This window comes from Vigna angularis, chromosome 1 (genome assembly GCF_016808095.1).
Source record: "Vigna angularis cultivar LongXiaoDou No.4 chromosome 1, ASM1680809v1, whole genome shotgun sequence".
NCBI classification, from domain to species: domain Eukaryota; kingdom Viridiplantae; phylum Streptophyta; class Magnoliopsida; order Fabales; family Fabaceae; genus Vigna; species Vigna angularis.
In genome coordinates, this window is record NC_068970.1 from 56,108,806 (window position 1) to 56,121,813 (window position 13,008).

The following is a 13,008-nucleotide window of genomic DNA, read 5'->3' on the forward strand; positions in this document are numbered from 1 at the left end:
AAATGCTTACATCATATGGTAGAATATAATTTTAATTAATTTAGGAAGACTTAGGTGATTTCTTTTTAAATATTAAAATTAAGCAATGTAATAAGAGCAACAATTTATTATGTATAATTTATATAAATTACTCCTGTATTAAAATAATTACAACACGTTTTCTTTAATAACACAAAAACACCAACTATTTTTATGTAACAATTTTTTTTTTCGTAAATATCACTTGTTTATTTAACAGTAACAAAAAAATAATAATAAAAAAGGTAGAAATTAATAAAGCAGAACAACAGCGAGAGGAGTTGGGAACGGGCGAAAACTCGAACCTATCTTTCTTTTCATTCTTACTCTCACCTCGACGACGGTACTGGGTGGTGCCTGTATTCTCTCTCATCGTTCTCTAATGGCACCGATACTTTCGTCAGGTAATCTTTCTTTTTCTTGTTCTTCTTTTTTTCTGATTTGTTCATTTGTTTGTATGAATGCTCATTATTATAATAATAATAATTATAATAATTGTTATTGTGCATTTTATTCGTCTTATCACGTATACGTGCTGTTCTCTCTTTGCTGAGTTGGACTATTTAAACACAGTAGAATCTGGACCTGTGCGTGTAATTAGTTCGCCACTTTCTGAGATTATATTAGAGTGCAGTTGAATTGATTCGTTTAGAAATCTGCCAATGTTTATGAAGCAAATAGAAATGCTATGGCGCATTGGAATGTTTCATTGAGCCAAGAATTCACTGCTCAGTGTTTTATGTTAAATAGTAGCAGGATCCATTGCTGAACTATAACAAAGAAGAGAGAATTGGAAAAAAAATGTGATAAACTAGAAAAGTGTAAATTGTCTCAGAATGAATAATGTGAGTTTACAATGATGGGGCTTATTTACCCAATCTAAACAACTGCACTTGACTAATTTGCTAACTGATTTAAGTAATCTATAAATAATACCTTATATTTATGTCTATAATAAATAGGTTGCCGTGGACTAAATAGTTTAAGAATTTGGACCTGTGATAAATTTGAACTTTAGGTTAAATTGCTTCAAAATCAATGAAAGCTGGAGGTTTAGTGTTGAACAAAGTGAAATTCTGTAGATGGTTGCATACTTTCATTGCTTGTTGGAATCATGAAATATAGTGATGATTCGTCTGACGTGTATTGGCAGCATACTTTTTGTGCATGAAAACTTTTAGTCTACTTTTGAAAATACTGTCACTTTATGGTAGCCTGTTAGCAAATTGTTCTAACATTTAATGCTTGTATTATAACGTAAATAATGATATGTAGGTGAGGTCTTAGCTTCTTATCTGTATTTGTTTGTACTTCCTTCCTTCACTACCCTTTATTTTTTCGGAACCTTCTTGTATTTCTTTTCTTCACCATTTTTTGGAGATTAGTTGTTAATTAAGAGATGCATATTTATTAGTTACTTCATTGCATTTTAGTTATCTCTCCATGTTCTGTAAAGGTTATTTCTTCATCACATGAATCTTTTCAACACACAAAGTTAGTAACAATGACACTGAGTTGGGGTTGTCATTTATTTCATTTCTTTTTGAAGGTATTGATGGCAATCTCAATCTTCAAGAAGTTATTTCTAAGGGCTTATCAGGTTTTGATGAATGGACTTTACTGATTTCAGAGGTTGAGAAATTATATCCGGTAAGTTTGATTGCAATAACTTAAAATGGTAATTGTTTTTCTTCCATTATTTTTCATTTATTATTGAGATCAACATAAAAAACTTATGTTTGATGTCCATTGTATTGTATGGCTGTATTAATTTAGTTTAACTAAACAAATTAATTAATTAAATTATTATCTTTGTTGATTGTCTAAAATGTTGGATGATTGCCAAGATAATGTTCTTTAGGCTTCACTAAATCTCAAGATAATGATTTTTAATCTTTACAATAAAACATATGCATACAAAAAAGTTTCAATTCAAATTTAATATGCAAGAATAAAGGGATGAAGAAGAATACCAAGAATTATACCGATACACCTTCACAACAAGAGAAGCTACATTTAGTTGCCTAATCACCTTGAAGTTTTATGCGACTAACACAAGAAAGCTAGAAAGAATATGCAAAGACTGCAACCTTGAATCCTACAAGATCTCTTACAATCACATAGGAAAATCTTAAACCCTACAAGAAACAACCTGACAACACTGGAAGATCACTAGGACAAGTTGTAGAACAAGACGAGTAGAAAAAAATACAAAGGTGAATTACCATGTGATTCACTCAATCATTAATTTTGTAAAACAAATTAGGGAAGTGTTTCTCTGAACTATAGGGTCTTCTCAAGTGTTTAGAATGATTATGAAACTTCTCCAAATTCCATCAATGAAGATAGGCGATAATTCTCTTATATAAAGTTGATAGATTTAATTCATTTGAACAGACTTTGTAGCCCTAGAGACCAATTTTGATTGATTAATTCATATTTTTAATCCATTAAAATCTCTATGGGTCTTTAAGTGATCTTAATGGATTAAATTGTGATTTAATCAAGTAAACCAAGGAGAAATTTCTAGTTTTAAAGGTTTAAGTGAAATTAATTGATTAAAGGTTTAAGTGATTTTAATAAATTAAAATGTTCTCTTGCCATTCCGAAGGACTTGAAAAACATTTTAATAGATCAAAAAGATTTTTATTCCATTAAGACAACATTGGTATTTTAAACTTGGTCAAGACACTTCAAAAACAAATTTGTACATCATCTATGCAATACCAAAGATAGAGAGATCACTTACAACATATTAAACATAAAATTTACAACTTAAGCCCAAGATCAGATCATCATTGAAACCCATGGTTCTGCACATGGTGGTTCGAGGGACCAAATCTTCAAGCTTTATGCTTCTATTTCAACATACTAATAATTTTCTTTCTACCTGTCTTGAAATATAATGCCGTATCCAATGCCATACTTTGTGATGAATCTTTCTATTTTGCATCTTAGTGTTGATTCATTTTGATTATGGGATTTATGGGTACAACAAAGATTAAGTCAATAATATATTTTCTTCAATTTGTGCAGGCTGATGTGGACAAGATATGTCTGGTTTATAATAATTTCTTGTCCAAATTTCCTTTGTGTCATGGGTATTGGAGGAAGTATGCTGCCCACATGACATGCATATCCACCACAGATAAGGTTGTTGAAGTGTTTGAAAAAGCTGTGTTGGCAGCAACATATTCAGTCGGTGTGTGGTTTGATTACTGCAGCTTTGGCATGTCAGCTTTTGAGGACCCATCCGATATTCGGAGGTAAGTATAGTTAACTTATGGGATGAATGCACACATGGTAGTAGAAACTGTTTGGATAACGGTTAGGTGAACCTATTCTAGCAGTATGCTTATGTTTCCACACTATCACCTCTTCTATAGTTGTTACTCTTGCTTATGCTAAAGAAATGAGATGATTTCTTGATGTGTTTTAATCAGATTGTTCACTAGAGCCATTTCCTTTGTTGGGAAGGACTACTTATGTCATATCTTGTGGGACAAGTATATTCACTTTGAGTTTTCCCAGCAGCAGTGGATTTCTCTTGCTCACATTTATATCCAAACACTTAAGTTTCCAACCAAAAAGTTGCACCAGTATTATGATAGGTATGCCTTTTATTGTGAAACTTCTTAGTCACTATAGCTGGTTTGGAAAGCTGATGGAATTGATATTAAAACAATGTTTTTTTTACTAGGCTGTGTATAAAGTCATATATAACTTTTAACCCCATTGTCTTTGTGTTCCTTTTGCTCTTTCTTTGCTTGAGGTCTGAGTTAATAATGGTAACTGTGCTACACTTGCATTGTTATGAGGTCTGAAATGTGATGGGTAACTGTGCTACACATGGATTCTCTTTGTCAACTTTATATTTACAAATTTGAGCACAATTTATCGGTAGAGTGGGCTGCAGAGAGAGAGAGAGAGAGAGGAGGGAGGGAGATACTTTTGAGGTTATAGCTTTCACTTTAACTCTTCCGGTTTGAGTGAGGGAGTTTGTCACATTACCTTTGGTGAGCCATACACGTGGTGTGGCAAACTAAACTAATTATTTGTTTTTGTTATATAATTATGCTTCAAAGCCTTGCAGTTTTAGGGTAGTGGTAAACTGTTGCTATTAAATATCTCCATTATTTCAACAAGAAGGATATAGGATAGCGTGGAATGTATTAAAAATAGATTTTTTATTCTTGTGGTGACTGTTGTGAGGTATATTTACAAAGCTGTAGATTAGTTATATATTTATTTATGTTTTAAACTAATTATTTGTTTTTTGTTATATTATAGGGCGTATGCTTGAAAGCCTTGTAGGTGTAGGGTAGTGCACTAGGGCTATTAGACATGTTCGGTTATTTCTACAAGAAGGATATAAGATGGCATGGACTGTATTAAAAGACATTTTTTATTCCTCTGATGATTGTTGTGAATTATCTGTTTAAAGCTGTAGATTAATAAATAATGTATTTAGGAATTCTTTTCATGTATCTTGCAAGTTAATTATGCTTTTTCTTTACCTTGGGTGGTTATGTTATGATAGTTATTCCGAAGTTCAGAGGGTTGCATGACTTGGGTGAGCCTAATGGCCTTTATTATGTTGTGGCAGGCTGGATTCGGGTCATAACATCTAGTATATTGTATAGTTTTTATTACCTAAAATGTTTTTCATAAGATTTTTTTTAGGGTTAAAAATTTTAGTATGTTTACTTTGATTTTGGCAATTAATTTTCGATATAAATTAATTAAAAAAATACATAATATTTGCAAAATATTCTTGCCAATATAATTTATAACCTTAAATCAAATTGAGTTAAGTTTTTGTAGATATGGTTCTACCAGCAGAATAATATTTAAATATATTATTATGTACCTCATTTAAATTTATTGTATATAATCTTGTATTTAAATGATTTGAATGAGCTGTTTCTTTACGTGTGAATATTTATAATTATATTAACAATAGTACATAATAAAGAGTGTCTTCATGGCTCTTTATATTTTTAACTGGGAATTTTTTTTCTCTTGATTAATTATGCAGTAGAACTAAAAATGAAAACAACTTTACAAAAGGGTATTTATATGGTAATTGGAATTACAGATTCTTAACAGGAAGTAGGAAGCAAGTATTTAATTTTTCAACAGTTACTTGTCATTTCTTGGAATCTGTACTTCATATCTTTTAATTTTTTTAGTATTTACTTAGATATTACATCTTTGTTTTAGTCTCCACCTTCATATTGTATTGTTTCAAATGGATCATTGTTCTTATCAAACTGTATAAAGAGTGCATGCTTAACATATGGCTGTATTGTTTGTGGGTGCCTTTTTTGTATTAAATATGCATATATTTTAATAATGTGGTAACCAGATATTAGTTCTATCTTTCAGTTTTAAAAAGTTACTAACCATTTTGGAGGAGGGCATAGCAAACCATGAATTGCAATCAGAGACATGTTTTGATTGCGAAATTCCTATGGTTACATGTTACAAGGATGGTGAGATTTATCACATTATCAATGATATGATGGATTCATCTGTTGGATTGACTAGTTCAGTAGCCCTAAAAAGGTACAGGGCAATTGGAGAAATGCTTTATCATAATGCATGTGAGCTGTATTCGAAAATTAGTCCCTTTGAGGCTAGTATTCGAAGACACTACTTTCATGTTCAGCCTCTTGATGCAAATCAATTGCAGAATTGGCATAATTATCTGGACTTTATTGAACTTCAAGGGGACTTTGACTGGGTAATTTTCCACAGCCCAGAAAATTGTCAATTGCTTATTTTATTTTTATGTTTGCTAAAATCTTTCCTTTCTCCCATTGAGATAGGCTGTGAAACTTTATGAGAGATGTTTGATTGTGTGTGCCAACTATCCTGAATACTGGATGCGTTGTGTGGACTTCATGGAAGCCAAGGGAGGAAGAGAAATCGCAAACTATTCTTTAGACCGAGCAACTGAAATTTATTTGACGGTATCTTCATATTTACCACAAGTTGATTGAATTTATTTTTAATACTCTGCTTCTGCACAGGCTTCTTTTGTACTTGAGTTTCTCTGTAGTAGTCTCAGAAACAATAGCCAATGGTTAGGTATTTTGGATAATGCAAGTATGAAGTATTTACTAATGTTAAATGGTAGTGGATGTCCATGATTCACAGACTAATTTGTTATGACATTGTATTAGTCAAAAGGAAGAAATGAAAGGTAATGGTTTGTGTTAGAGATCCTACGTGATCTCCATCTTTCATGAATAATCCTGAAGCTTTTTATTTTCTAAAGAAACCAAGAAATGTGTTTTTTTCTTCTGTAGCAATAGAGCTCTCCTTAGGCATTTGAGATATTTTGAATCTTTCTCAATTTGATTCAATGAAAATAACTTGAGATGGCTCTCATATATAGTTGGCAGGATTAATCAATTAAAATTGAATTTAATCCATTAAAATATTCCTTGCACCCAAGGGCATTTAAATTGTATTCTTCCTGCTCCTCTTCTGCTCCAACTGAAGCTAAAGTCTATATAAAGAAAAGTGGAAATTCTATATAACATTGTTTTTTATATTCTAGTGTGTGGTTTTATGATGGGAAGGTTACTAATGATAAATAAAAGGAAACTCAACTAAGTTTGTCCACTATTCTTTATGGCAAGTTGAGTGGTATTTTTGCATTGGTTAGTGAATTCTTTTCAATCCCATTATTTCTTAACTTCATGCTTAGGTTTTACCCTACTGAAACTTGCTTGGTGCCTTTCTTCTTTAGGCTTAGTTTTCATGCCCTAATTGCAATGTTTATAGCTCCATCACATGCTTGTTGCAGAGGGTGCCATCAATCCATTTATTCAATGCCAGGTTTAAGGAACAAATAGGAGATGTTTTTGCTGCTCGTGCTGCATATGTTCAAAGTTGTGAAGAGAGAGATTCAGACTTTGTGGACAATGTTATATCAAAAGCTAATATGGAAAAACGTTTGGTATGCAATTAGCCTTTAATCCAATTAAAGAAAAAACGGTAACACCCAGATACAAAAAAGTGACTTCATGTGCTCCTTTATATTTTTTTATTGCAGGGAAATACAGAGTCAGCTTTCAGTATATACAATGAAGCACTGAAAAGGGCCGCTACAGAGGAAAAGTTACATGCACTCCCAATTTTATACATACATTTCTCTCGGCTAAAATATATTGTAGGTATTATGTGCTTATCTGTTATTAAGAAGTTAACAATTTGTTTTGATTGTTACTATAAATATTTTGATTATGATAGAAATCACTCAATCAATGTTTTTGTCCTTTTGAGAACATTCATTTTCCTCTAATTATTTCTTCTTCTAGATTGTTGTAGATGAAGTTTAGTTCTTTGGATGTCGCTAATGATAATCCAATTAGAACTTGTGAGAATTCAAGTACAAAAGGAAAATTCATCAGAGTGAATAATCTGTACTTTGTGAAAAATTTGAGCTAAAAACACATGGTACATTATTTAGTTCCTTAATTTAATGAAAAAACTCTTTATGGTATATTTTTTTTTATATTATTTAGTGTAAGAAATATGAATATTTCTGACCCTAGGGTCCTCCCAAAATAGATAATGGGAACTATCATCCATGCCCAAGAAAATAAAAGATCTAAAAGGGGCATAAACTTGAGATGGGAATTTTCAGGGGTTAGCAAGGTGCTTCTTTAACACTGCATTGGATTTCCATCCAATATAATCCTAACTTCAGTTATGATATCCTGATGCCATAAAGAGGTAGTCAAGAGAGGAAAAATTCAAAGCCATCTTGCTGTCAGCAATTTTTTGGTTGGTGAATTTTAGAGATCCTTATACCTTTTGATATCTTAAATTCCTTAATGTTGTAAACATTTTTTTTCTTGTCACTAAGTTATAGTATATAAGGGGATGGAAACCTCATTTTTCAAGCTGATTTTTGAATTTAAGTTAGATTTAAAGTTTATTTTTTAAGATAGTATTAGAGGCTATCCTAATAAGGGTTGTTGGACTACTTTGTCAACTACTATTGGACCAGCAGAAATATCTAGTTATGTTAAAGATGTTCAATCCTCGATGCAAGGGAGTGTATTGAAAATTCTATGTTGACTAAAGACATGACCAAATTATAGTATATAATTAGATGTAAAATTTACCTAACAAGTCAGTTTTTGTGAGGTTGATTTACTGTTAAATCAACTTTCTATGACTAGAAATCAAGCATAATGTATATGATTGTTTGGAAAGTCTTTCTTCTTTTCACCTTTTTTCTCCCCTCCTTGTAGAATGGAATTCAATGAGAATGACTTTTGTAGAATTAAAAGACTTACGTGGGTACTTTTAGGCTGTTATTACTCATTACAATTAGTTACTTTAACTTTTTTAATAAGTGCTTGACAAAGGATTGATGTAGGCATATCTTAAATATATGAAGAGCTCTATGAAATGGAAAACAAGAAAGAATGTCACTTTTATGAAGAATGTTGTTGTCAGTAGTAGTTAATTAATTCTTTAAACTTTTTACTTTTATTAAATGCTTGCCAAAAGGGTTGAAAAAGTCATATCATCATAACTATAGACAGAAGAGTTTTTTTTAAATGGAAAACAGGAAAAACATCTGTTGCCTTTATGACAAATGCTGTTGTCAGGTGCATCTAACTAACTTTTGTTTATCATCTGTCCCTTTCTTGGTTTTAAGAGTACAAATAGTGTGGATGCTGCCAGAGATGTCTTAATTGATGGTATCAGAACTTTGCCTCACAACAAATTGCTTCTGCAGGTATGTTTGTAATATTTTATTTAAAGTAGATAAACTTAATCTGGAGCTGGTGTGATAAGTATGCATGTATATACACTTTCCAAGGATTAGAACCCTAATCCTTCCAAGACACCAACAACCAACTTGGTCTGAAACCAATAGACGACCTAAGCACTTGGCGAATTCATCTTCAAAAACTAGCTATTAAATGTGGAGAACCAAGTACTTAAATATTATACGGAGCATTCCGCAGTATTTGATGTGGGCTCCTCATAATACCCATGCTCATATCAACTTGCAGCTGGATACAGAGGGGCAAATTCACACTGACTGAATAAGTAAAAAATTTAATTGCTACTAACCTACATGGTGAGAACTGAGACAAACCCCCATAGAATGTGATGAGGAAGAATTGTGGGTTTCCAGGTGTCCTGTTTGACTGAATCAATAAACACTAAATTCTGAAATAAAGATAGAAATAATTGTTTTTTAGACCAAATTTGAGTACAAAAACTAGGGTCCCCCTAACACACAGGATTTCCCTCAAGCAAGGAGTTTCCTCCTTTAAAACACAGGAAATAACTATCCGACATCTTGATACCCTTATAGAAGTATGTACACAACTTATATTCCACAATATGTGTTACTTCGTAACCTATAACTGCCTAATAACTCTCTAGTATAGAAATATAACTGCCTAAATATTTGTTTCCACTTAAAGTTATTCCACTGAGATAAGAATCTAGAAAGTGGCAGTTCATATTCCCTCCGGATTGTAGCATTGTTGAAAATGAATTCACGTGCCCATCCAGCAACCTTCTTTTTGAGCTGGTGTGAAATATAGGCTCACTATTAGCTAGTGCTTAAATAGGCAAGACCACAGTTTTGGTCACTAGAGAATTGTTATTTCTGTTAAGCTTGTGCTTTCAGGTACAAGCCCAGGGATGATTTTATTTTAAGAAGTTAATTTTTTGCATGTGTGGATAAAATCACTTTTGAATTTAAATCATGACAAATTTTCTTTAGTTGATTTTAAGTACCTTTTCAGGAGTTAATAAAGTTCTCAATGATGCATGGAGGTACAAAGCACATGGCTGTAATAGATTCAATTATTGCTGATACAATATCTCCAAGGTCTGATGGATCACAAGGTTTGAGTGCAGAAGATGCAGAGGATATATCGAACTTATACCTGGAGGTTATTTTCTTTGAGTTCAAATATAATAGTCTGTCATTATGATTTAGGAGTAAGTAATATAAAGTGTTTTTTTTTTTTGTATTTGTTGGAAGTTTCACATCGACTAGAGATAAAATCAATTTATAGTTTATAAGTGGGTGTAAACCTCATCCTATAAACCGGTTTTGTAGGGTTGAGTTAGACTTTAAAATCCACTTTCTAACATGGTATCATAGACATGGAGGGGGGTGTGTTGGAAATCCCACATCGATTAGAGATAAGACCAATTCATACTTTATAAGTGGGTGCAAACCTCATCCCATAAGCTGGTTTTGTAGGGTTGAATTAGGCTTTAAAATTCACTTTCTAACTATATTTATTAAAATAGTTATTTTTCTCAAGATTCAAGCAGTGAATATTATAAATATTTATAAGCTTATGCTTGTGCATGAAAGTACTGCTATTTGTGCTATAGTGTATCCACCTTGAAAAAGATTTATGGCTTTTACTTTATCTATATTATTTCTTGTAAAAGATAATCTTTTGTTCTGCTGTAGGGTCCTAAATATGTATTTAGTTTTCGAGTAGAACAAAAATATTTCAAATATTTGATTGTTTTTTTGGTTTTACTAGTGATGATCCTTTTTATACTGATATTTCTATTGGTAAACCTTTGCCACTTGAAGTAAGCTTAAATTCCTTGAAATTTTTATTCTAACATGTGTATATTAATATACCAGTTTGTTGACTATATCGGAACTATACATGATGTAAGGAAGGCGTGGAATCGGCACATAAAATTATTTCCAGACTCTGCTCGGAAAGATTTACATGAGCAATCTGCTAGGCATAGAAAATTGCTTAATTTGATGGACAAGCGTGAAGATATTTCTATTGTCACTCCCAATCAAGCATCTAGAGATTCTATTTCTGATTTGCAAGAACATTTACATAAAAAAGATGAGAAAACGGCATTGCTGAAATGTTGTGAGAACCAGTATGATGCTACTAATGGTGGATCACTGTTGGGGAAAAATAAAAGTACTCGATCTAATGATACAGATGCATACAAGCTTCAAAGTATGGAATTAAATGACAAAATAGAAGAAAATAGGAGGGAATTTCCTCTTCCTGTTTCTGAGGAACCAAAGGAGAATGATCCTGAAAATAATGTGCCATCTTCCCATTTAGTGGAAGTAAAAGAGGAATCAACCAGAGTTGTTAAGAATTTAAAAAATAGTTCTGAATCTGATGTTTCATCAGAAGAATTTTTGCGTCAAACTGGCCGTGGAAACCAATCCTCACACGCCTTTCAAACACCCTCAAATAAAAATACTTATTTTTCCAAGGGAAAACGTGAGGTTGAGTCTGAAGAATTGAAGGCACATTCTCTGACAAGCATGTCATCGAAATCCCGGGAAAGCACGTGTCCTGATTCAGGACCAATGGTATCTCAGGAGTGTGTAGCAATTCCAGAAAGCCATAAGGAAAATACTAGAGCAATAATTGGTGGTCATACCATAAATCAGGAGAACTCTGCTAGCACTCAAGATTCTGGGTATAACCAAGTTTACATTGAAACAAAAAGCCCATATTCAGCACGCTACCGAGACCAGAGATCAAGGAAACCATTTCTACCACCTCGGTCTTCTGGTAATAGTGGTGGAAATTGGCATAGAAGGAGAAATGCCGGTCAATTTAAAGGACCAAAATTTGGTTATAGGGGAAACACGGATAGAAAACAGCACCTACGGCAGCAGCTATCTCCACAACAGATTCATCCACCTGAAGGGGGTGCACAAATGGCTGGTGCTCCAGATTACTCCTCTCAACCTGTGTTGCAAGTTCAGCAATGCAATCCAGGAAAAAATCAGTTTCAATCTACTGCGACTACTACTGGGTTAGTGGCAGCTCATTGTTGGCCTATGCAAAACATGCAGATGCAGAACACTTCATCTCAGTCTCAAACACCAGGCAATGCGACATCACTTGTATTACAACATCCAATGCAAGGCAATGACCAATATGGATATATGCAAAATGCCCAAGAGTATAGTCAGTTATGCCAATACTATTACTACCAGCAACAACAACAACTACAACATTATATTCAATTACAGCAGCAACCATTCCAGAAGGAACAGTCACTACAACTCCAACATAGTCCACTGGAACCTCTTCAACCGCAACAGCTCCAACATAGTCCGCTGGAACCTCTTCAACCGCAACAGCTCCAACAACAACAACTCCAACATAGTCTGCTGGAACCTCTTCAACCGCAACAGCTCCAACAACAGGTTCTTCAGCAGCAGCAATATTATCAACAGCAGCAACCATCAACCCAGGTACATTAAATATAAAAAGTATAGGACTTAGCTGGGGAAGTAGGAAAAGAGAATACGAATATGTAATCATAAAGTGACTTGGTATGTGTAATTTTGTAATATAAGAAGCACCAGCACCTCTACAGATAAAAGTTCAAGTAGACTTGATTAACGCAGTGGTTGAGTCAGATTCTAGATGAACAATTTTTATTATCAAAGTGAGATTGCGGAACAACTTTTCTGAACTCCGTTTGAACTCAAATCTTTTTTTTTTTTTTTGCAGTTGCAGAGCAGCAGTCATCCTGTAGAAAACCAAGGGCAGGTAATATTGTCATCGCAGGTGAGTCGAATTATAATTCTTAATAAAAAGTGGTTCTTTGCTGGAGAATAATTTTTTTTTACGTAGGTAGTTCCAATGCGACTTAATTAGCTGCATATATATATGGTTTGTTTTCCGTACTATTCTATCATGAACTTGTTGATATTTTGATCATGTAGAGCAATGGAGCAATAGTATCGCAACAATCAGACAGACTTGGATCGATTTCTTCTCCAGTTTTGGATCATTCTCAAGAGAAATCTACCCAAGAGTGACATTTTTTTGTAGATATGACAGAATTTCAATTGTAAATACCAACTCTCAAGAGGCTATAAAAACCGATAGGGCAGCTTCTTCCTGCATCTTCATAAATTTCTTCATTATCTCATAAGTTTCTGTATTCTGTATTTTATAATCTGAAATT

The 13,008-nt window shown here is 33.1% G+C and overlaps 1 protein-coding gene across 3 annotated transcripts; it reads left to right on the forward strand.

Moving 5' to 3' along the window:
• The first annotated feature begins 279 nt into the window (after positions 1–279).
• Positions 280–12,946, forward strand: LOC108321029 (pre-mRNA-processing factor 39-2). Of its 3 annotated transcripts, none has more exons than XM_017552659.2 (13): positions 280–422; positions 1,568–1,668; positions 3,055–3,284; positions 3,462–3,629; positions 5,407–5,764; positions 5,850–5,993; positions 6,836–6,988; positions 7,085–7,201; positions 8,705–8,785; positions 9,813–9,962; positions 10,682–12,286; positions 12,549–12,605; positions 12,764–12,946. In XM_017552659.2, the coding sequence occupies exons 1-13, from the start codon at positions 401–403 to the stop codon at positions 12,857–12,859; spliced, it is 3,282 nt and encodes a 1,093-aa protein (XP_017408148.1). In that variant the 5' UTR covers positions 280–400; the 3' UTR covers positions 12,860–12,946. The 3 variants fall into 3 exon arrangements, with proteins under 3 accessions (XP_017408148.1, XP_017408156.1, XP_017408166.1); XM_017552667.2 differs by having other exon boundaries at positions 12,549–12,587; XM_017552677.2 differs by lacking the exon at positions 3,462–3,629.
• Positions 12,947–13,008: the final 62 nt, after the last annotated feature.